General features: G+C 39.5%; 1 protein-coding gene and 1 long non-coding RNA gene across 3 annotated transcripts in view; one reads left to right on the forward strand and one right to left on the reverse strand.

Annotated features, from left to right (window-relative positions):
• The window catches only part of LOC6537370 (protein roadkill), a 60,279-nt gene that overhangs the window by 4,363 nt on the left and 30,606 nt on the right, over positions 1-25,310 (forward strand). The window contains exon 2 of one of the 2 annotated variants that reach the window (XM_015192814.3): positions 178-244. Coding sequence is in view for 1 of the 2 variants with exons in the window: in XM_039376346.2 (XP_039232280.1) it covers positions 3,453-3,466 (14 nt within the window). In the remaining variant the exon portion in view is untranslated. Of the gene's footprint in view, positions 1-177; positions 245-3,448; positions 3,467-25,310 lie in introns of those variants that run through there. The other variant, XM_039376346.2, reaches the window with a different exon arrangement.
• Positions 12,777-24,937, reverse strand: LOC120321961. Its single transcript, XR_005561693.2, has 2 exons — positions 19,605-24,937; positions 12,777-19,449 (listed from the first exon to the last, which is right to left on the reverse strand). It is a non-coding gene; the product is annotated as an uncharacterized LOC120321961 (long non-coding RNA).

A 25,310-nucleotide genomic window follows, 5' to 3' on the forward strand; every position in this document is an offset into this window, starting at 1 on the left:
ATCGAAGTGGAGTTATTTTAAGACCATTTGTTTCTATTGTCTTGCTCTCAATTGTTAGCAACCAATTAAAACCAGATTTAAACAAGTTCATTTTATTTGTTGCACGAAATTTATTAACATCATTAAATTAATTAGTATATAATTGTCAACATTAATGCATTTCTTGCCTTTTTCCAGACATCTTGACTCGCTTGGCTTCGGCGTGTAAATTACAGGAAGGAACAGCAGTAATAACTTAAACAAGGTGAGTTTCTTTGCCAGATCTCTGCAATTAAGTCGGGATTACTGGTGCGGTCAGTGGTTGGCAATGTTTTCAATTGAACAGTGCCATCGGCAATTATTAAGTCATTAATACTGGGGGATTAGCTCTCTCTCTGTCTCTCTCTCTCCCCTCTTATCTCTTAGGCTGCTGACTTGCTCCCCCTTAAACAGCCTTGATAAGGGCCTTGATAGTCGGCAGCCACCCCATGGAGCTTTTTGTGGAGTGTTGTTGACATGGCCTTTTACTAGCTAAATAGTAGGAGTATTTTTACCCGAAAATAAGTTTATGAAGAACCTAATGTGAAACTAAAATAACTCGGTTAATAGCTAAAATATATATTTTATCTATTTTCTAATTGGATTTACGTGTTACTGCAGTCCAATTGGAAATATTATTTCTTGCTGCTGAAATGTATGCAATCTTATAATAATTTGTAATTCAGAACAAGTGAAATCCCATTAGATATCCAAGTTTCAGATGCAATATATATTATAACTAATGATCTTATTTATAATAAATAACAAAACTAAAAACAAAATTAAATAAGAATGCGGCCTAGACACATTTTTCTTTGTAATGTGAAACGGAGTGCTTATGCATAGAAATTATACTATCTTTGTATCTTATCTATTTTCATCAAATTCCATTATGAGATGTAGCTATTTTTGGAGAACTTCACTTTTGTAGCTCGAACTGTGGTTCTACGCTCTCAAAAAATGCTGGACTCCAAAGCTCCGATTCGCGCTCTCCAAAGCTTTTCGGCAAAAGCAAAACAAACACACAATGTGCGAAGCAAAACAAAAAAATATATATTAAGAAAAAAGCTCTTCAGTCGTCAGCTGCTGCGCGTAGCGAGTAGTAGTTTGTGTGTGCTTTCCTCGGAAAAATAATTCACATCTGTGTTGCTAACCGATTTTCCCATTTAACACCCACAATTCGCAACGGTAAATGGTCAGGCGTAACCAAGAGGGTGTCGAGAATTTTAAAGTTGACGAAAAACGGCAGTTGCCTTAATATCGTGCAGTTTAAACGAGTGACCTTAATCTAAAAGCCGTAAACCTTAAAATGTATTAACATTTTTCGGAGTTCAAAAACACGCGCAATTAAACACACAAAGTGAATGACAAAAGAGCTTTGGCAAACTCAACAAGACAACAACGACAGGCCTTAACAACTTCCTCAATCTAACGCCCTTCGAAATGTTTTAGGCTACATACGTACATATTGTATATGTATATATACACAGCTATATGGAAATAAACCCAGCCTCAAGCTCGAAACTCGAGAATAAAGCGAGCAAAGAAGCTGAAAAGCAAGGCAACTTTTTCTATATATTTGAGTAGAGTCGGCTTTTTAACACCCGGCAAGGGCTATTGCTTTCTCGTTCTTGTTCTACCATACGCCCCCTCTCTTTCGCACCACCCCTGAGTAGCCCACTCTCTCTTTCTTTTGATTGTGACGCAAATCACATGTTTATAATGCCGAAATCGAATTTGATTAAATTTTTATTAACTGGTATATGTTTAAAAAACAAAGCTTTTCGAGCGGCAGCGTTGCCAGATGGGTAGGAAAAGTCGAAACAAAAAATATTACCGAAATAGCATTGACATTTTCAAAAGTGCCAGAAAGAGAGGGCTAGCTTGGGTGTACTACACATGTTTGAACGTGCAACGAGCTTTTCAGTTCGTACAGTTCAATTAAAAACATGTGCTGCCCCCTGTCCAATATTTTTGTTTATTGTTTATAAATGAGAGAACTTTGTGCGCCCTCTCTCCCTCCCTCTCGCTCTTTGCTGGCAGCCATCTCGCTTGCACTTGCGGTAAATAAGCAGCTGAGGTCAGCGAGCAAACGCCGGCGCAGCTTTTCGCTGTGTTTGCAAACACAAAGTGGTAGCTTTTTCACTTGCGCAGGTTGAGAGCTTTTTGGGTTTTTTTCTTTATTTTTTCTATATTGTTTTTTGTATGTATAAATGTGGAATCGAGTGATATAGGAAGAACCTTGTGTGCTCATGACTATGGAATGGAATTTAGTGTGTGGTTTTTGTTTTATTTAATTTAGTTTCTCCATCCATCATGCTTGCTCTCATCTACATATGTACAATGTAGTCTTCTTTCTCGCTGTAGTTTTTGGATAGCCTCTTCTTACAGCAGAAGAAGAATCTTCCGCCGAGGGCATCTTCTTCTAGCAGCGACTTGGGGCGTCAGTGGTGACCTCCAAAGCTGCTTTTGCACTGATTTATTTTGCCGGCCAGCTGCGGAAGCGTTGCTCCTCTTCGTCTCGTTGCTTCTCCTTTCGTAGTTTTGTGTTTTTTTTTTGTTTCGTATTTATTGATTTCATTACTATTTGACCGAGGCTGAGCGTTTTTTAATGCCGGCAAGCCATGTGCAAATGTCATGAAAGAGACAAACGCATTGCGGGTGAAAGAGGCAGGGCTATATACATACAAATGTCTTTGTTTAATTTAGCTTATCACACAAAATTCTGCTGATAAGTTGAATCAGTTTTTTTTTTTCGATGTTGTTTCAGTATCTTTTGTTGCTGGCTTTATTTTTATTTTGATTTGGCATTGAACATGGTACGCTGGTTTTTTCACCCTTCTCTTTCGGTGTGTCGGTGCGAGTGAGAGTGAGCGAGACGCGTTTATATTTGTGAGCTTTAGGGTCTTTTGATAATTTCGCGTGCAAATATCACGTATACGACGGGTTGCAGCGAACTTGGTCATTTTATGGACGTACACGTTCGCCTCGCAATTGAATGTGATAAAATTGATGTGCCATTTCTTGGTATTCTTTGTATTAAAGCGTATCTCAATTTTCATTGTTGGCAGAGGTGTTTTCTAAAAACATTGCATATTTCAAGGCGTGCTGTCGTTGTTATTGAAACTCCAAAGCCAAGCTGTCTTCAACTTTGTATTGATCATTTAAATTATTACTAATTTCCCCTTGAATTACCCAGATTAAAGGCAAGATGACGTTTATGTGCTAACAAATAATACAAGATCTTTGAAAAGTGCCAAAAACAAGAATTATCTTAAATTTAGTAAATTAATTTAATAAAATCATCGGCAAGTTGGAAAACTCAAAGCAAACGTTTTGATTTTCCATTTGAGTTCCGTGTGGGAAGTTGTAGCAGAAAAACCTTCAAAGTGGATACCCTGGCGTTGCCTCTTGGAGGGCTATCTCATGTTAGAATGGCTCTAGCCAGGTAAGAACTACCATCCGAGAAATTCATTTAAACCAGATCATAAGGGAATTCATAATTTATTATTATAAGGCTATAAGATAGCCGGAAATTGTGTTTCTATCCTCATCGCGAAAACAAAAAAACTGTCGCAGATAATTGAACTTGTTGTAATTTGTATATTTATTTGGGTTGCTTTAGATACATGGGTTTGTAAATGTAAACAAGCCCAGTTGGCTTAGTCGTAAATTGCCCGGGAAATGTAAAAACATTCATAGGATTCGATGATCTTTACGGACCAATTAGTGATGCCCACGCTAGTAACGAAAATTCAATGTCGTCGCAAATGGTGATTACCGTTAAGCTATGAAAAACACATCCACAATAACAAATAGCAAGGCGAGTGCGCGAAATCGAGGAAACAATCAAACGAAATGTGCAACATTTGATGCGCTCGTGTGTGTGCATTGCATTAAAATTCAGGGGCAATGCCGTGCCTAGATGTAATTACCGTTATAGTCAAGTGCAAACCATATGGCAGATAAATATCGCCTGACCCCTCGCTTTCAAAAAGTGTAATGAAATACGAGGAAAATAATGGAAATGCATTGAGAGTATGAAAACGTTCACAGAAAATAAAAAAAAATAATATTGTAAAGGGATCTAAGTTGATCCAATTCTCATTTCAAGCTATTCACTAAATAAAGTAAAAGAAAGTGTTAATATATTTATCTTCTGTGTTGAAGTAGGCTTAATGGCAATTTGTACCCTTTTCTTTATCAGAGAGAGAGAAAGAGAGAGAGAGATAAAGAGAAAAAGAGGTAGATATATTACCCGTTAAAGGGCTGTGGGTGGTGAAGTGAGTGAGAGGCTAAATTGGCCCTTGTGCGCTTTACTTTCACGGACTCGGATTTCCAAATGTTTATAGCATTGGATTTCCGATTTCCACTATTTATAGAGAGAAAGTGGCCAATGGATTTGAGTGATCTTTCGCTCTGTGAATGAGAGGGCGAGAGGGAAAAGTAAGCGTGAGAGCGAGTGAGCATACAAGCCTCGTGCTAATTCATTTTAATTCATTTGACCGAAGGTGAATTTGCTGCGGGTGGGAGCGAGAGCGGGAGAGGAAGAAGAAGCAGGGCGCACATGTGCACTATAGTAATCTCTCTTCCACTTTGTTTATGTTTTGTTTTTGTAACGGGTTATTTCAGTTGTTGTAGCTGAAACTATTTTTTTTTTTAATTGTCTATGAGGAAGTGTGTGCAAGCTCTTTGTAGTTGTTTTGTACTTAGTTTTTCTTGTTTTTTTTTCTATTTTGTGCGAAGGTGTTTCCATTTGTAATTACAATTACATGCCTCTGCCTTCGAGTGTGTGTGCTGGTATGTGTGCCCGTTTGTTTGATCTAATCATGGGTTACAAAAGCGTTTTGCTATTGCTATTGCTGTTTCAATTTGTGCGATAAGGTCGTTTTGCTCTATGATTTTGCGTAATTACATTTGATAATATTTCAATGTGAAAACCTTTGCGGGACCAGGCATATGAGGGCAATTGCAGTTGACTCTATGGTTGTAAATGTATCTATATTCATAATCAAGTGGAACTTCCTGGCATTTGCCCGTCAATATGAACAAATTATATCACATTATTATTATACATAATGCAACTTGGGATTTCTTTATATACTTTAATACAAAGAAGCGTTCTGATAATAATCAGCACATACTCTTTGAGTTTCAACAACAGCCTTGATGGTCTAAACAATTTCTTTATTTTAATTTCAAGTTACCCAACAATTGGCTTAGCTGAGGAATTTCACCGACCAAAATATGACATTTTCCAAACATTGCCCAATACCTTTTCTTGACACATTCAATATGCTGTTCGGCATTCAAGGTTCTTTGAGTTTGTCGCATTTGTGACACTGAGATTGACAGACAGTCTGTGTAAGTTGATGGCGAACCTGTTGAAGAGCTTTTAGGTCCCGTGGTTTTATCAAATTGACTGGGGATGGGGAAATCAATGTGGTCACTGAGAGTGAAGGTTTTACCCTAATAGGCCAATCCATAATTTTCATTCGAGCAGAGACCAGAGACCCTCAAGCTCTGTCGTTTTCGATTGATAAAGGGTAGAGAGCGTGGTGAAAAGAGCCCAAAACATTCGCGTTCTATATTTATATCGATGACATGATTTCATTTCAATGTTCATGCCACAAAACTCACGATTCCGCGCCCGATAACAATGACACAATTCAAGTGTGTCTGTGTGGGTGTTGTCGCCTCTGTGCGTTTGTGTGTGTGTGTGTGTGTGTCTAAGGTTGTTGTGGCTGTTGTTGTCAGCCACCCGCAACGAAGCTACAATCATTGACCCTCATGCCTTCACAACTGGCTAACACTCACATGGACTCGAAACGGAGAGGTGTGTGCTTTTGTGGGTGGAAGGGAAACTAACTAACTTATTGATTCAAAATTTGTTGGCCATATACACATGTATCTACATACATACTTTGTAGGCCTATCAACTGGCAGCCTAATTGGTTAAGCGTACCAAGGGTATTATGATGTGATATGGGTCGAGGCGAAATTAATGGATTCTCATGCAGAAACAGATACAGATACGGATACATTTACAGCTATCAACCCAATTCTTTCAAGAACCTCATCAGAGCTATCGCAACGTTACATTATCAGTGACGTCTTTGACAGCTCGATGGCAAATCGTGGTATTTCAATTAGAGTTGCCTTTAATCAGAAATCGAAAACGAAATACACCATTTTATAGCTTGATGTTATTCGACGTTTTTGTAGAACCAAATATAAATGACCCTGATATTTATTGGTATTTGAAGGCTGACAAAATAAGGTATAGCGATGCAAACGTTTCAAAGTTGAATGGACTATTGGAAACATATGGATGATATTTGTTCTGATATTTTGTTAGTTTTCAATCTCGAAGGCAAAGCAAGGATCTTATAGATAGAAGGACACAGGTATTTGAAAAAGATACATGAAATAATATTAAAGTAAAGATCTTAATTTATTTATTTTATAATTTACAAAACTATCTGATAGATTATTAGCAAATATTTAATAGGTCAATTATTAGTCGCCTTCATGTGGCCGTTAATTTGGATTTGCTTAAGCGCCCCAATCGCAACCAATCTCAATTACAGCACTTCATTCTCGCCCGCAATTCGCAATCCGCAATCGCATTCAAACATTCGAATGCGAAACAACAAACAGAAATGTTTACAACAAAACGCGACGAAACAATGCACACAGTCGAAAGGAGGTGGAGGCTAAAAGCAAAACGCAAAACAACGCAGCGGAGCAGAGCGTCGGCAGAGCTGCAGCCGAGCCGCGGCAGCGCTGCCCAGCGACAAAAATGCAGCTGGCTGAACTGAAAAGCGTTGGCGGCGTGCTCGATACCAAAGCGTCGCTGTCGCTGTCGACGTCGCTGCCCGGCCTCTGCTCCGATTTAGCCTCGTTACAAGCGGTCGGTCGGTTGCTTTGGAGGTGTCAGCTGAGGTGCCAATCTTTCGGTTACAAAATGATGTCTGAATCAGGCCTCTAAAATGTAATTAAAAAATGAATAATGTAGAGGTGTTTCTAACGATGGTATAAGAATATTACAAATTTGTGTCTGTAAAAAGTTAGGTAGAAAAAGTAGTGGTTACTTTTTAAGATATATTGAATGGGCTAAAATCGGGTTTTTTATACCCAGATTTATTGGGTATTTTAAAAAGGTTCATCGATAATCCTATGATCCTGTTAGCTCAAATATCTTTATAAAAAGATATTGAAGGACTATAAATCGCAAGAGGAATCCCCATTTTCTGCAGTGCACCTTGGCCGCGCCCTCGCAGCGCTGGCTGCGCAGTCGCCCTCGCAGGTGGCCACAGAAATCGAAATCTTAGCCCCGAATTCGTCACCAACTTTGGACACCACTTACATGCCGCCAACGCGGACTGCGACGACGACGGCGCTGCCGGCAGCGTGTACTACTTTTATTTTCATTGAAAACGTTTGCTGTAATGTTTGTGGTATGCTACGCTGGCAGCGCCGTCAACGTCGCCGCTGCGCACATGGTCACTGAGCTTTGCCTCTCTCGCTCTCTCCCTCGCTCTCTGCTGTTGGTTCTCTCTCGCTCTCTCTGCCTCTGTGCTGCCACAGTTTCTGCCGACGTCGCTGCCTGGCGTTGCCTCGCTCATTTGTTTTGGGTCGTATTGACCTTCTTAAAAAGTAGGTAACCTCATTTCTCATTTATCGTGTACAACTTACATGCTGCTGCTCAGCCGACGCCTCTGTCGCTCTGCTCCCACCTCTGCCGACGTCGCTGTCGAGGGTGGGGGGCTTGTCTTCGCAGCGGCCAAAATATATGAACAACAACAAAATAAAAACTCGAGCGCCAAAGAAACATCGCACGCATTTCGCCACAAAATGCAACGCCTTCAATTGCTTGGCCAAGATTCTTTTATTGCTTGTAATCTTCTCGTACTTGAGAAAAAACTCATTATTTTAAAGGCCAACATTTGCCTCTTCTCAAAACAGCTATTGTTACTGCCTAAAAAATTGGGAACAAAATTATTTGAAATAAATAAAAGAAATGGGAAATATTTCAGACATTAAATAATTACTTGATTATTTGTATCCCAATTATTTTATATTTGTATAGCACTAATCTTGATAGGTATATATTTATGTAGGACAGTAACTAAACTCAGACTTTATTAGACTTTATTAAACAGAAAGTAACCAAAGAATTTTAGTTTGGATGTTGGAATATAACAAATTAGTTGTTTTTACACAGAATGTAGCCAATTATTTTAAATTAAGTTCTAATTAGGTCTTGGCTGTAAAAATTTCTATAGTCCTTGAGAGTTAGGGCAGCTCAGAAAAGATAAACCCATTCACATTGGAAGGGCATTGTGCTACTGCAAATGCCCCATTAGCTTTGTCTCCACTTCCCCAATCTATTTGCCCATTTCAAAGCTACAAAAGAGAATCGGCGAGTGATCGCTTCCTAGTAGTGCCCCAATGCGCTGACGTCACACTGAGGCGACACTGACAGAAATAATTGCTGCGAAGCTTGTGCGCCCGGCAAGGTTTTCGTTTCGGCGCTAGATTATGTTTCAGACTTTTCCGAAGGTGAGGCATAATTTGAAAAGTGTGTAATTTGTTTTCCTACGCTGATTGCACTTGGAATTTATGCTGCGGCGGCGGCTCCCTTGGTTTACTTAAGTCTATAAATTTGAGTGTGCGTGCATAAACATTGAACAGTTTTTGTACTATTTTTTTTTCTTTTTTCGTATTTTGTGTTTTGCTCGCTGAACTATAGCAAACCCAAACTGAACTAAACTCAACTGAGCAGAGCAGAGCGGAGCAGAGCTGAGCGGCAGCGAGTTGTCGTCGCAGTCTCGTTTACTATTGACACCATTAATGTTGCCCCAATGTAGGTCAATTGCGCGCTAATTGCCCCGCCACTCGCCTTCTGCCGGGGGTCGTTTCGTCTCCTCTCAATGCTGAATACTGCCACTGCCACTGCAACTGCCTCTGTTCGCTGCCTCAGCCGCCGTTGATTGAAGCTTGGTGGCTTGACCTTTCAGGCCTCGGGAGCAGTGCGAAGAAGTTGGCCAAAATGTGTCACTTTGGCCATGTTTTAAATGTCGAATAATAGGTCCTGTTAGAACTGATCTTGAGATGTAGACTTCTCTTCTGTATATCTGGATTCTCAAGGTTTATGCGTAACGGAAAATAGTTCGTCAAGAACCAATCAAGTTAGTATTGTACTTTAAATAATTTATTATAACTGATATTCAATTTGTATATTAACGCAGCAGTTGAAACCAAAGGACCTCAATTGTGGCTTAAATGTTTTGCTTACCTAACTATGAAATAAACCAAATAACTCTTAATGATATTCCTGGAAGGCGTAAAAATAACATATCCTATTACTTCAAATTGCTAGTTTCACTTGCGTATTTGTAATCTGCCATACGCAACAGTGTTCCGCAGAAATTGCTCATATTACGCATACGCCGTGTGAGACAGCTTGGTAACCACAAACTAACTCTCAACGCACTGGAATCGCTGCTGCTGTGCTGTTGTGCTGTTGTCTTTTTGTTTTTGGGTTCTCTTTTTTTTGGGGCAACCAGCCCCAAACTCTGACCTAGTTTCCGCCTTTTTGGGCACCGAAAAAACTTTTGTTGTACATTTATTTCTCTGGCTTTGTATTTTTGCATATTTTATGATTTAATCAAAGGAAATTATACACGCATGCAGAGCATCCCAGGGTGTGTGCCCTGGGGAACGAATCAGAGTAGTGAAGTTAAGTTCCCCCAAACGCACACACTCACCCACAGGCTGGGGCAATAAAACCGAAACTTGACCTAATTCTGAAAACTGAATTCTCTGCCTTTGTGTCTCCACTTTTGGGTCTGCTATAAGTGGTTGTTTTCGGTGTACACAACATTCATCTTGCGGAGCTGCGAGTATTTTAATTATGGCATTTCCAATAAACAATTGTAGGTGGTTGGCTGGAACGGAAAAATATACAAAAATCGATCTATGAGCTGATTGAACACTTGGGAAATCGAATTGCTCTGCTTATGGAAATCATTCGATAAGCAATGAAAACAAAGCAATTGGGTAATGGTACAAAATGTGTGGAGTGTTGAGTACGAGACGTAATATTATTAAACGAAATGTTACGATACGCTTGTACTGCAATTTTGAAACAAAGCAGATTTATGAGATTTATGTTCATTTGGGTATTGAATCAAGTTTCAAAATTCGTGTTCATTCGTCTTAAGTGCAATAAGGAAAAATGTGCTGATCAAAAGAAATCTAAATTACATATTTCTGTAAAGATTTAATGGATTTTAATGATATGTGTGATCCAATGCCACATGGTCTAATTGCAGTTCTAAATAAAAGCTGTTTATTTAATAGATTATGAATCGAATAAATGGTTGTTTTCAATCGTGCACAACTCAAGGAAGTTTCGCTCATAAACACTTAAATGTGGCTACACGAATCCAGAAATTCTGTTTTAGAAATAGTAAAACGATTGATAATAATTCTTGTTGATTTTTTCGTATTTTTCTTAGACTATATCAATCTTTAGATGTTGAAACGCCCAAATGATGTTGTTTCTTCTTCGTTCCGCCTTTTCACCTCCCACTTTTGTCTTGTTTGGCTTCTTTATAATTTCCATTCGCAAACTACAATTATTTGATTCACTTGAATCGCACCAGATGGTTTATATATACATATATAGAGGGGCTTCTCCTCCTTTGATTAATACAATCGTTCCTCTGGCGGGAGTCCCTTGCCCCCCACCAAGTGGAGCCCTGCCCACAGTTGCGCTTCTATTTCATTACTACTATTATTACGCTCGTTTTTGTTGTTGTCGACTGCCTGTTGCTAGCCACTGTCTTTCTTTCCCTCTCGCTCTCTCTCTCTCTCTTTCTGGCCACCCTGTCTCGCTCAGTGTAATTTACGCGGTCCAATACTTTTTGCGCTCAGCTTATGAAGGGCATGTGTCCTATAAAGTTCAAAGTTAACAAAGTATTTTGACATATTCATGATTGTTGGAAGTATTTGAGTTTTTGAATAAACTAAATTTGAAGGTTAGCTTTTTATTTATATCAATTAGTACACTATGTGTATAAAATAGAAAGAATATCCATTATATTATTTAAATAGAAAAATATATTAATGTTTTTAAAATCTCTAGATAAATAAACACGATAAATAAAGAATTTTATTTTCATATTCGATGTATAGGATGCTTTTAAAGAGCGCCTTTAATGACTGATTTCGAAAGGGTATAGGTACTTCGGCTCGGGAAAGCACCGCCGCTGTCATCTGTTTCATTTTTTAATTCGCTTATTCCCTTGGTCTGTCTCGGGTTGGCCGTAGGTATTTCATTTCATTGGCCACCGGGCGATGGGAACAGTGAAACCCAGGCCAACTGAACTGAACTCAACTGAGACTGAGACTGAGAGTCGAGCAACGTTCTAACCTTGTAATGCCCGACGCAGTGGTAGTAATTTTGATGGTTGTTGTTGTTGTTGGTACCTTTAACCTTTGCTTGGTTAATGCGAGCGGCACCAACAACAGCAACAACAAGAACAACAACAACAACCTTCTCTGACGTCGTTTTGTCGTATCCTTGAAAGTGTCTATCTGAGGTCATCAACTACAATTTTCGTCGAGCTGGTTGTTGTTACTGTTGGTTGGGGCTCGTTTATCATTGGGCTTTTCATGGTCGACGCTCTGAACGCAAAGGGGGAAATATACAGAAAATATATATACATTCCAGCAACAGCAACAGTAAAAATATTATGAAAAGGAGATGCAGGATATGTCCAGGATCTGAAAACTATAGGGTTGAGCCACGTTGGACGGCTGTCATATGGAATATGTGAGCGCGCCACGTGCATTTAATACTAATTATATGCGAACGGCCACAAACCGATATGGCCCCTCCCCCGCAACCCTATCATCCATTATCTATAATTGCCTTTGTTCAAATATCGATTTTGATAGCAAAGCGTTTTTCCCTGTACATTGTTGGTGGATTTCCTGTGTTCCATAATCGATGTGGCTTAGTAAATCCAAAAATGAGGGGGGAGTAGGCAATATGTAGATCACAAAAACGGAGGAGAGGCCCTATTAAATAAAAACACAGCACAACTAGTATATTTTGTTCAATATGGCATAAAGTTTTGTGAATATTACTTAAGAGTTTCGAATTAGGGAAGTTGGACTGCAAATAGACCGCAGACACACGCACATTAGAGTCCACACAGTGGACTAAGCTAAAGTAAACAAAAAAAATAGCGTTTCAGGTCAGGGTTTTCAAAAGTACACACACGCACACCCGCCCCAGTGATAATTATCTGACAATGAGATTGCGGACCGTCGAGCCAAGCCAAGCCAACCTCAAAATGTGAGCTAAAAGGCCGAAAAAAGAGAGCACCGTACATATTTACCTAAGTATACATATGTGCTGGCGGCGGAGGGTGGAGGGGTTTAGGTAAACTGCATTAATGAATCTGGGTTATAATTGAAATCAATGGACAACGCACAGAGCTCACCAGACATAGCCACGCTGTGGATTTCAACATAAACAATGCATAAATCCGAAAGATACTTACGAACAGTCGACCCACGAGAGCCCTACAAGAGTCAGCGGTAACAACATAAGCAGCCCGAGCACGGTACAAGCGATTTATGAGTGCCTTGGTGAAAACTGACGTCGTCTGAGGGAAAAGTGGTTAAGGGGCTAACAAAAATTGTCCACAGTGGGTGCCAGAGAAAAACAGCTTTTAAAATTGGAGTACGACTTGCCAAGAGATTAAAGGAATATATTAACAAGGAAAATAAAAACATTTTATAATAATTCTGTATATAAAGGCATTTTGTTGAATACATTGCCATTTTTGTTTGATCACAAAACATACTCAATTAAAATGCAATAAATAACCAAAATGCTAACGTTTGGTCCCACTGTGCATCCATTTAAGTGTTCCATTCCAATTCGTTTCGTTCCGGCACGCTTAAAAGCTTAACAAATTGAATTCGAGTAGCAGGCGGCATTCAAAGCAACAAAGGGAAACAAAGAAGCAAACCAGCTGTAGAAAATGAAGAAGCTGAAGAAACGCCAGAAGAGGAGTCTTCATCGACAGAAGATAGCAGACAGCAGAGCCGACAGCGCAGAGAAAAGCCTTCAAACGGCGATGTGCGTGACAAAAATGATGACAGACCCCCAGACACGGGAGCCCCTTCTTTCTTTCCCATGTTTTTTTTTTTTTTCCAATTTTGGGTGCATTAAGCGAGTGTCATACCGTTTTCATTCGCACGTTTCAACTTCCTCGACATTTGCATAAGTTGCTCGTTCCGTTGCCGCTGCGTTTCATCCGGTGGCCGTGAAACGAAGCGGAATGAAACGCCGCGGAGACATGGTCTTTAGCTCTTTTAATCATTTTCATGCTACTACCTCCGTATATCGGCGTTGTTTATTTATTGCTCTTGTTGTGTTGCCGGGGCCTCAATCTCAATGTCTACCGCTTGTAATTTGTATCTTTAAGATACGCGATCCCGACTGCTTGTCTCCATTTGGTTGTTGTTGTTGTTGTTGTTTCTGCTGGTGCTCTGTCGCCTGTCTTTTTTGTGGTTGCATCTCTCTGCACATCTTCACATTAAAAATTTATGATGTAGCCAAAGAGTTAAGTCGCTCAAAAGGCGTGCCTTCTGTTTCTGTCCGTTTGTCCGTATGACAGAGATGCCGATATGGCCATTTTCTAGCTGTTAATAGACTTGAAAAACTTGTACCATCTAACTAAGTACTTACGGATTCTGAGTTCTTGGTTTGCAGAACTTAGATTTAGTTAACTATTTTAAACATTTTTTGCTGTATTTTTTTGTTTGTCTGTAAGATAGTTATATTATTTACTTCATTTCTTCAGCTACCTTTTCGATTTTCCAGCTGCCAACACTGGCGTTCGTCCGCTTGTCTTGCTGCCCGATCTTCGTTGATCGTCCCTCGATTCTTTGCGTTGGCTTGTCTGTGTTTCCGCTTCGTGTCCAAAAGTATCTCAAGAGCAGAGCTGCGGTTTAGAGTGTGTATCTTGTAGCTACTTAATGTCGTCTCAACTTATATGGCCGCTTCCAGCTCTCCTCCAGCTCGCTTTTGAATATGTATAATCTGTGCCCGGGCCTGGCCCGGCACATCAACTGCTCTTTATTGTTGCTAATCGCTTCCATTATATCTTGGGCTCGCTTCGCTACTATTTATCTATCCACTTTGATCTGTTGTTCATAATTTTCTATCGTCCCTTCTGCCATCTCCGCTCGTTTGCATGACACGGCGCAAAGTTCTCACTAATTACTAAAGGTTTTTCCTGCCCCCTTGCGATCGCTTTTTTTAATTTGTATAATAAATCAGTTCTCAGTTTTCAGTTTTCAGTTTCCACTTGCGAGCTGCTTTGGGCAGTTCTGAAGGGAAGCTCTTGTCTTTTAGCGGAAAAGCGTGAAAATTATGCCATCTAATCTCTGGCGCTTTCACCTCGTAGAGCGAGATGGAGAGTTCTTGTTAACCGCGCCTATCGCTTCACCTGCATCGCTTGTCGAGAATTTAACACTTTGCCGGCCTGTGAAATTTGATAGTTGTTAGAAAGTATTTACTTAGCTTGTAAGCGGCAGATGAAGCTGATTATGCGAGCTCAGGTGAAAATCTGAAAAACTAAATGAGTTACTGGAAAAAAGTAGTTAACGCTGGGAAATTGTAATATTTTGGATAAATTAAAAATTTTACTTCTTGTATTTTATCATGTAAGCCTCGATTTTAAATAGTACATACCTCATTATCAAACCGTAAAGCGAAAACCATTTATTACAAGCCATGATGTTAAATTCAGCATAAGCTGCCACATTAAAATTGGCTGCTTATTAAATTCGAAATCGCAATACATTTTGTACACAAACGTGCCATTTAATTTGCCAACTTTTCCTCATTCATTCACTCAGCTTACAATGAAGCTATTAAATCGAGCCTTTCTCCCAACGATTTTCGGCCAAAACGCCCACCCGTGAATAGGCAGAGAAAAAAACCCATTGGAAAATGCAATTTGAAAAACAGCACTAATCTGCACAGAGAAAATAAAACCGTATTGCAAGTAAAAGTGAAGTGAACTTTTCCTGAGCCAAACTGAAATGAAATACAACAAAAAGCGGCATCCACGGCCAATGGAACTCACTTCCTGTTTATCTATAAGATACTTTTACAAATGAGCGGCAAGCAAATGCAGCTGCCAGATAGCCATGTACATATAATTAACTTCACAGCTTCACAGTGCATTTACACATATGTATGCATTCGTATATACATACATATGTGTTTGAAAGCAAGCCGATGTGAAATTAAAATTGGTCCTTTTCACTAAAAATGAAAACGTCCAGCGGCGCAAAGAGCACTCTTCCAATTCACAGAGAGCCTAAAAAAGAAAGAGTGGGAGCCGCGTCTTCGAGTATCTTTCACTCAAATGAAAGTAAAGGAAAGTATCTGCGACGGGGGGAGTCGATGTTGATGGCCTGGTGTGGCAGCCGGCGAAATGAAATCAAATGAAGTAGTGAAATAAACTGAAATGAAATTTGCTTTCAAACACCACACACATGGGAAAGGCAAAATAGCGGAGTCAAAACAAAATAAAACATAAACCATTGGTGGGTGATTCACTTTTTTTTAGGATTAACTGCGTGTCACGCAGTTAAAGCGACATTTTCAGTGGTGCTAAAAGTGCGCATACGACATGTGAGCCAATAAAGTTAAAATTCTATGGATATTGCTGACTATTTAGCATTTTATTATTATTTAAATAAATCGATAAAGATATTTTAGTTGGATAGGACAAGCATATGTAAGTTGTGAATGTGTTTTTCCGTGTAGCGACTCAATCTTTCTCCCTCTGACTTTGGTTAAATGAAAGCTTGACGCTGGTGCGACGACAGCTGCCGCAACAGCAACAGCAACAGCAGCAGCAGAAAACAGCAGCAGCTATAAAAACAACAAAAACCAACGGCAGCCGTTTTCAAGGTGGCAACTGTCATTCACTTGGCGGCCAGCAACTGGCGAAGCCTCAACTCAAAACTGAAAACAGAAAACCCAAAACCCAATCCCATGCCGAAACTCCAACTTCTGCTTCAGCTTCAGCTTCGGATACCGATACCGATTCCGATTCGGATTCAGCTGCGTCCTCAGCTCTCGGGCTCTTTGGCATTGACTTGACACCTTGCCGGGTAAATTTATGAAGTGAGAGCGCCCCAGAGTCCCCAAGTCCAAGTCACAGTCGAATTCAGAGACTGAAACGAAGTTGAAGCCGCTGCAGTGCATTACTTTCTCTTCCTGTTTGCCGCTAAATGAATGGAAATCATAAAGTCCGACGGCAACGAAATCAGCTTCAAAACTATTGAGCCCGCTAATGTGGGTGCTACTAGGAAGCACTTGGAGAAATATCATTGGAAAACTGAAAGGAAACTATATGCACATAAATGCATTAAACCTGCTTAAAGGGATAAACTAATAATCATAGAACTTAAAAGTATTTTACTAACCTTTGTATGTAGGGCTCTAGGGTTTGGGTTTCTGAATTTTTGCTGGCGTCTTTGGCATTTATTTCTCCCAGTACATTGCCAGCCATAAAAACTGCAATCTGGAGTGGAGTGGAGTTGAGTGTGCAGTAGACTAACAAAGTGACGGACAAAGACAATAACAAATGACAGTTGTTTCTGCTGTTGCCGCTGTCTTGTCAACCAGTTCTCATCTCAATTGCCTCAGACTCAGACTCAGACTCGGATTCAGATTGGGGGAGTCTTGTCTTTATCTTGTATGGCTGTTGCAGTGTGCTGCTGATTTCATTTGTTTAAAATTCCATTTGAAAAGTTCAAACTGACTGCAGCAAACTGACACCCACTCGCCAATGAATGGATTAACGATTGAAGGCGTCTGGTCTGGCCAGACTTTTTCTTGTCGAAAAAACAAAGGGACAAAGACCAGACAAATGGATGTGGCACATTTTCCGACACAGTCTTTTATCAACACAATGGGAAAAGGTTGGGCAATATGAAGAAAAAAGGAAATATTAAACACATTGATACATATTTATGTTATGATCACTTAATAGTTATAGAATTTATTTCCTCTACTGCATTCCAAAGTTTGGTTCACTGAACTTATTCTGACTCACGCAATATATTGCGTTCGTTTTTCCAGGCTTCTTTGCATTCAACATTTTTTTGTGCTGCGCTTTTGCCTAAAAAAATTTGCATTTTCTACAATTATTTGTCGTTGTTAGTTTATTGCACAATTGGACAACAAGTCGAATGAGTTTAACGATAAAGTGTTGGTTGTTTTGGGCCTATGTGTGTTTGTAACACTGACAGCCGAACAGTGGCTTCAAAACTATAAAAAATTTATAAATTCGTAAAATAAGTTCACCGATGTTAGAGCTTTACACAAAAGAAAGGCTATATTTCAATTATTTGGTCTAGATGGAGTTGCTTTAAATGGTTAGGGCATTGGAATGCTTCGTTTCTTCATCTAAACAAGTAAAGATAATATAATATCCTCACGTGTTTAGCAAACAACTCATATCTCTTTCTTTTTATTGCTGCTATATCTTTCCTGGCCTTTCAAAAATGCTCAAACCTTACCTATTAAAGCCCATCGATAAATTTGTGATTGCCACTGTGCAATATTTTCGTTTCGTTTTCGACTCCAGTTGGAGTCTTTCCCCTGCAGCTTGGCATTCTTGATAAGTTAAGCTTTATGGTTGCGCTAGTTCATTAAATTTATTTAACAGACACACAGCAACAATGTCTGCGCAGGCACACCCCCTCACAACCACCCCCCCGCCCAATTTACCGCACCCAAAGTCTCAACTTTAGTTGCAAAACTTGCGGAGCGAATGCCTGAATACACTGCTCAAATTTCGCTCCTCTTACATGCATTTAGAGTAATAGATATAAAACAAAAAGCAGTTAGCTCATAGAGTGGCTTACATAATATAATATTTTAACTTGCTGAAATGTATGTTTTGCCTATATAGATACATACATATTTGTTACTGTGTACTGGTGTGATTGAGAAGGGAAGTGGAACCAGCAGAACCACCGCCAAACACAAATCCTGTTCGCCAGCTCCCTCTATTTGTGCTGCCCTCTCTTTCTGCCGCTGTTGTGCCGTCTCTTTCCTCTGGCAGACACATCTCTTGCAGCAGTAGTCTGCAGTCTCTGTGGCATGTAGTGTGGCAAAGTAGTAAATTTAATGTCAGTTGCATTTAAATTGAAACTCGAGCTCCAGCAACCGGGAATCTCCTTCTGTCGGGGACCCCCTTTTGAACCATTATTTGCTTGACTCTTTATCCAACCACCTCTACTCTCCCCTCCTCTCTGACCGCCATTCTTTTACCCCTTTTCCAACCAAATGCTTCGTTTTGCAGGGTCTGTCGACAGTTTGAGTTAATTTCGGAACGTTACGCCCTTTCCACACATTTATTAGCATGTACAGTGGGGATCATAGAGATGCTCCAATTTTCGATTGACAATTGATCCAGTTACTAAACTATTATTTACGATTTAAAGTTCTTGCTACACTCGATGGTGTTTTGAATACTCCCCATCTAAAATGCACAAACTATCTATAAACTATAAACTATTTAAAATGTAAATTCCGGCAAGCCCATTTCCGCGACAATCAATTATTTAAAGATGCATCCACAACATTCCGTTACATATTGAATTAGTTAAACCTCATCACTAGTTCCGCTTTGCCTCAATTTGAACTTTCAACTTTCCTAAAGTTACACAACATGTGCCGTCTGTGTGGACATATCTTTGTATCTGAGTATCTTCGCTGTTGGCAGACATCCCAAACCGATGGAAATGAGGGCCTGGTGGCTCCAAAAGGAGGGAGTTCCAGAGGGGACTTTTGCAAACTCAGGGTTGCCCCCTCACCGAAGTGGAAGCCCCATCCCAATCCCTTTTCATGGTTTTTCTCCGTCTGTCCTCTCGCAAAAATTTAATGTTGAGCAACGAGTAAAAGTTGGACCCTTGACTCCGTTTTCATTTTTGTGTTTTTTTTTTTTCTTTTTTTGTATTTATTTTTTCTGCCGTATGACTTTAATGCGCTCCACTGAAAGATACAAATTGTTATGCAAAATGGTGAAAAGTTTCATTCGGCATCAGCAGCGCAAGCAACTGACTACTTGTAAGTGTTTTTTTTTGTTCAGCCATTCCCGTTGGTTTTATGCAAAAAGAAAAGAAAAAAACTGAGCGCTTTTTGATTTATTTTCTTTTTATGTTGATCTGCTTTTTGCAGCCGTCGCCGATGTCTGCGCTTTTATTTAATTTCGCTTCCTTCGCAGTTGCCATTGTGTGCGAGCAACTTCAATTGACTTCACGGTGGTTATGGTGGTGCATGTCATCCGGGGATCTTCTCTCTTTTATGTACTCAAAATGGAAAAAAAAAATAAAACAAAATCGACTACAACAACAAAAGCAAAACAATACAATGCACAATGCTGCGATCTTTATCAAGCAAAGGCTGCAAAACTGTTGACTCTCATTGTACAATATGTTATTTATGTTGTTTAATATTCCCTTACATGTCGCGATTTTCCCCTCCGCATATGAACCTTTATTAATCGGTTGTAAACCTTTAACTCTTGTCGTTCCAGGTATGTTTATCATCCGATGACATTTATGTTGACAATTGACTTTGTCGCGTCGGTGTGAGTAAATGGGGTTAAGCAGATGATTTGATCTATGGCTGATGGGCTTTTGTTTTATACAAAAAAGGGTAAAAGTTTGGCAAGCATGGGAAAGAAATACAGATTATAAGATATATGCCTACGTTGATAGAAAGTCGTGTGTACCTACTTGCCTTCATGTGTGGCTAAGGAAAGATACAAATCGGTTAACTCAAAGTTAATTTTCCCTCATGCGAATTTAAACCAACACTTAGGCTCAGTTATGCAAATTTCGACAAGTTAAAATCCCCCGCAAAAACAAATTTCTTGTCCCTTTCTTTTCGTCCGGCAATTTCGAACTTATTCAAATTTAATGGCCATCAGAGGCAATCTTTTTTCTTTATTGTACTTTGGCTCGCAGCTAAACAAAAAAAGAGAGAAAAAAGCCGCCTCTACTGGGCCTCGGGGCCATTGGAACACTAACGCCCTAAACCTTGAGAAAAAACCGACTCGATGGCACGTTTAATGCCCCGGACAAGTCAGACACCTATATATGCGACTTCTAACGTCTATAATTACTAAGCAAATACACGCACTGCCGACACACAAAGAAACGCAGATACAGATACAGATACTCTGAGATACTCGGATACAGATACAAATACTACGGATACAGTCACGAAACGATGGCGCTCGGTCAATAGCCAGAAAGCCTGTTAATTATGCCGTCTAACCAACGAAATTATGACAAATTTATATGCCTAAGAATACGTTTTGGAGTAACTGGGAATCGGACAAAGAAGACGGAGTGAAAACGAAGTCAAATAAGTTCAAATAGCCCGCCCATTTAAATAAACAAGCGAAATAAAGTGAAGGAACGAACTCGGTAATACGAAGAGGAGCCACAGCCCCGAAACACATTCTATCGCAAACATTGCCCCACCAACTCGCAAAAGGAAAAAATAATAAAATGAAATAAAATCGTGAGCCATTTGAAACTTATGATGGGTTCATGGTCAAAACAACCTGAGTTCGTTAAAACAATCAAAAAAAAAAAAGGGAGGAAAAAACTGCGAAAAGAAGCACATAACCGAAGGGGCAGCGATATATGGTATAGGCGCAGAACGCGAAAAATAGACATTTGTGTACTCGCAAAAAAAAAGCGTTTGAATAAAATAGAGGAGAAACTAAAGTGTACAAATTTTAAATGTTTTTAGAAATACAAGAAAGCTCACAAGAGATAGGGTTTAAATAAGTGTATCTCACTTTAAACTTAGACATTTATTAGTATGTTTTAGCATGTAAGTATTATTGAATAAATATAACACTTACTAATAACTTTTTATCACGGTTTGCTCAGTAACAAAGAGGAGAGTATAGAATTATATGGCCAAACAAATTGACTTTGCTAAGCGAGTCATAAATCTGAAATCTATTTTGTTCAGGGTGAATGAATATTAGTACTTGCAAACCAAGAGATAGCTGCCCGTATTTATGAACAACAAATAATAATCGAATGCACGAATGACTGGCAGCTCTTTGTGATGTAGTGCAAAAGTTGATCGGCTCTGGCAAAAAGTACTAATACTAGTATCTCGGCAGAATTTTCGCAGGTATCTACATCTACAAAAGGTAGCTCCCTTATTTCTGCACAAAATTCAGCTCGTGTCTGGCCATAAATTATGGGATGTAGGGGCTGAATCTGCCCCATCTTGTTGTTTTATTTTATATATACATACGAGTATATATGTACATCTATATGTATTTCTGTGTATTTGAACAACTTCTAGTTTGGTTTTGTTGTCAGCGCCGAGTTACCTCCACCTCTTCCGTTTGAAGCGTGTGCACACCTTGAAAATAACTTCCAAGGTTGCCAGCGACTCACTCTTTATGCCGACCATATCTTTTTGCACGTTTTTGTTAGGGTTTTGTGCCCCGTGCCGGAGCAATGTGACTTCCTCGGATTCCTCAACCCCGGGATACTAACCATCTATATACCTATACCTATATTGTGTTTCCCCTCTGTTTTCCACTTCTGTTCCCTTCGCAGATGGGCAACTTGTAGTAGTCAAAGTTATATCCCGTACTTGTCTTGCCCAACTTGTTCTCCCAACCCAACCCAACCCGTTCCCATCATCGGTTTGTTAAGTTCTAGTCGGATATTCCCTGGTTACTTTTTGTGCTCTTTTGTTTTTAGCCGGTTGTTTGCCAATGACGTCAGAAATGCCGGTTCCGGCTTTTTCTTGCTTGCCAATGTAAATGCAAATTGAAAAAGACAAGACCCTTCCTGAGATTAGAATAATAATCACAGACATGGCACAGAATCTCCGTTGAATTTTAATCGGTTTCTATTAATTAATTTACATTTACATATTTAAATTGAAAACGTTTAATACGGAGTATTTTATGACCAATTGATAAAACTTGAATTGTTTAAATGTTTAAAAATAAATCGAAAATATCAAGCATAGTTTTCGTGGAACTTAATCGTCTGTTTAATCAAAATTGAAACCGCAAGTAATAAGCTTAAACCTGACTCATTTCAAAATGAAGTGTGATATTTTCGATCTGGGTATTACTGATGATTATTGACGAGTCGTCCAAGGATCTTTGTCCGAAACCAATAAAATCATAATACCTTTGGCAAGGTCCCAAATTTGCAAATTTCTGGCTAAGAAGTATAATTAAAAATCCCTCAACCCTTTCGCCTATACATATATGAACGCATGGCTATCCCCGGTCATTCCGATACTCGATCCACTTTTGGCAGCTGCCGTCGACATGGTTTATGCTCTCGAGGGCACCTTTTTGGCTTAAACATTCCTCATCAGCCGGGTTTTGCAGCTCGCAAAAGAAGAAGTACCGAAAATTATGCCAGACATTAATGAACGTTAAATTACCGCCGCCGTTGCCGCCGCCGCTCTCTTTATTATGTGACTATGGTGGCTTTGTGAGGCCTCTCCGTCTGCGATTCCGTCTCCGTCTCCGTCTCCGATTCCGATTCCGATTCCAATTCAGTTTTGTATCTGTATCTTTGACCCACTTCGGGGCAGTTGTAAAAATTCAATAACAGAAACGGAAAATTAACTAAAAACGGCACTCGAAAGCTAAAAATGAAACATTGATAAGACACCGGGAAAAGAAGCAGCAGAGAAACCAAGGCTGCAGCTCGGCACACGATTTCTACAGCTGCAAACGAAACTTATTTCGCGGCTCTCGTTTGGTTTTCTTTTTTTCTCTTTGGGATGCCCTTCGACAGCAAGACACAGCCGAAATCCAAGGAGGAGTCTCCGGCAGCACAACACCCCAAGTACCCCGATTTCCCCCCATTTCCCCCCGCGGCGAACACTGCAGCACACACACCTTGCACCCATTTCCATGCCATTTCCATTTACGTGGCCGGCAAACCGAAACGTGAGCGGAGCGCCAAAAAGAGTGTTGACAGCCCAAGCAACCGGGATCGGATCGGATCGGATTGGGTCTGGTCTGGATCTTGGTGGTGGTGGATCTGTCCTGCACAGAAGAAAATTTAGAAATCGGAAGCGGTTCTATATAATAGTTTAATATGTACATGCAATTTGCAGATTCAAAATCAGATGATATACTGCAAACACTTACAATTGACATGGATTTCTTGTTACAGAATATAGAAGGTTGTTTGCCACATTTTTCTCTCTGTACTTTTGTTATTTGGTTTTCTCTGCAAAGGTCTACCTAGAGGGTAAACTCTGCTGAGCTCCAATGTGCGTGCGTACGTGATGCAATCAAAATGTTATTAATAACGCAATAAAGTAACCATAATTTGGATCATTAAAATGCACACATTTCGCGCTACGTGAGACAACCGAAGCCCAAAAAAAATCTACTTAAAAAAGTCTGCAAGAAAATAAAAAGGGCTAAATGAAAAACCTATGTTAACACATGCCGCAGGTACTAAATACTTGGTTGTGCCACTGCATAATCTCGTGTATGTCAACGTAAAGATACTCTTATTCTATTATATGAATACTATGTATAGAGGTATTTATAAAGGCAGCAGCAATAGAGATTGAAATTATATGTCTTACAAATACAAATTTTAAGAGAAGACCTATAAAATGTGAGTTTCGCCATTCGGAAAACTTTTACCATAAAGTTTAAATACCTTCACAAGGAAGAGTAAAACCTTTTAGCAGTCATGTTCAAGTTTACGACTTTGACTTGGCGCCATCGTTTTTACAGTAGTTCAACTGGCTGAACTAAGCCCATTGACCACGCCCACAGCCGCCCACTGATATGAAAGTTTTGGCTTTTAGCTGCCTACCCAAACTACTCAAAAACCCGAACTAATCTGTATGTGTGTTGAGTGTTGCAAGCGATTTTGTACAGCTAAAGCAGAGATTAGGGACAGGTATTCAATTTGGCCAAAGGCGATACGCCACCTAATTCAACCGACTTGGCCGATGGGCTGGGGAAAATTGATTGAGCTGCTTAATAAATGATTGATTGATTTTGTGGGTTTGAAAGTCTGGATAGGATCTATAATTGAATTGTAATGACTGGGCGTTTGCCATAATATTTACGCAAATATGTTGGATTAATTGAAAGTATTTAAGTAGATATTGATAAAAGTCTGGAGCTAACGAATCGGGTTTAGTTCACTCAATTATTTTGGCCAAATATGTTCACTTTGGGGAAAATGGTCAAACAGGAAATTGTAGTGATGGGGAAAATGCCGTACTTTGCGTGTTCCTTGTTCTGCCTTCCAAACCATTTAACGACCTGTTTTCCTACCGCACTCTTGCTCATCAATTACGATCACATTCTCTGCTTCTCGGCCACTTTTGGCCAATTCAAATGCAACTTTCCCATAAGCCAAATGGATGCTCCACAAAATTTCACCCAACTCACACACTCACAAATACCCAGGAGAAAAGCGGAGGAAAATGTTGCGAAACTAAGAGTAACATCTTCACATAAACGCTATGTGTTAACCTTTTTCTTTCGATTCTGGCAATTTTTGGCTGCTGCTGTTTGGGGAAGAAAACCAAATCAATATTGATTCTGAGCCCAAAGGACTTTGCCAGTTTTCTGAAATTGCCCGAAAGCAAAGAACGTTGAGCTGACACAATAACAAAACTTGGTAGCTGCAGGAAAACGGTTTTGGCTTCTGGCCATGGTCAAAATAGAATGGGGTTTTGGTAAAGAAGGTTTTTTTTTTATTGGTGAATAGCACAATTAACTAATTCGTTTTGTTTATTTTAAAGTTTCAACAGTTAAGCTATTTTTGTTTAATAATGTTTTCTTAAATATACAAATTAATTGTTAAGAATTACAAAACTAAAACAAAGTTGGTCAATAAAAAAAATTGTTTTTGAATATTTGAATATACATTGCTTAGTGAATATTTTATAAATAACTTATGTTGATAACTTGGATGTATGTGCTGTAATTTTGCAGACTCCAAACCAATTTCCCCATTGTGCACCCCATTTGCGAGAACCCTGCGCACATTCAATTTAGTGTCGGAAAAGCTCTTGCCATTACCTTGCAAATCCCCTTCGGGAAATGACAACAGCCACCACAATTGCACACATGTGCGGATGCTTGGTATCTGTGAGATACTTTTTTTTGCTCTTCTTC

Source organism: Drosophila yakuba, chromosome 3R (assembly GCF_016746365.2).
Source record: "Drosophila yakuba strain Tai18E2 chromosome 3R, Prin_Dyak_Tai18E2_2.1, whole genome shotgun sequence".
Classification (NCBI taxonomy): Eukaryota; Metazoa; Arthropoda; class Insecta; order Diptera; family Drosophilidae; genus Drosophila; species Drosophila yakuba.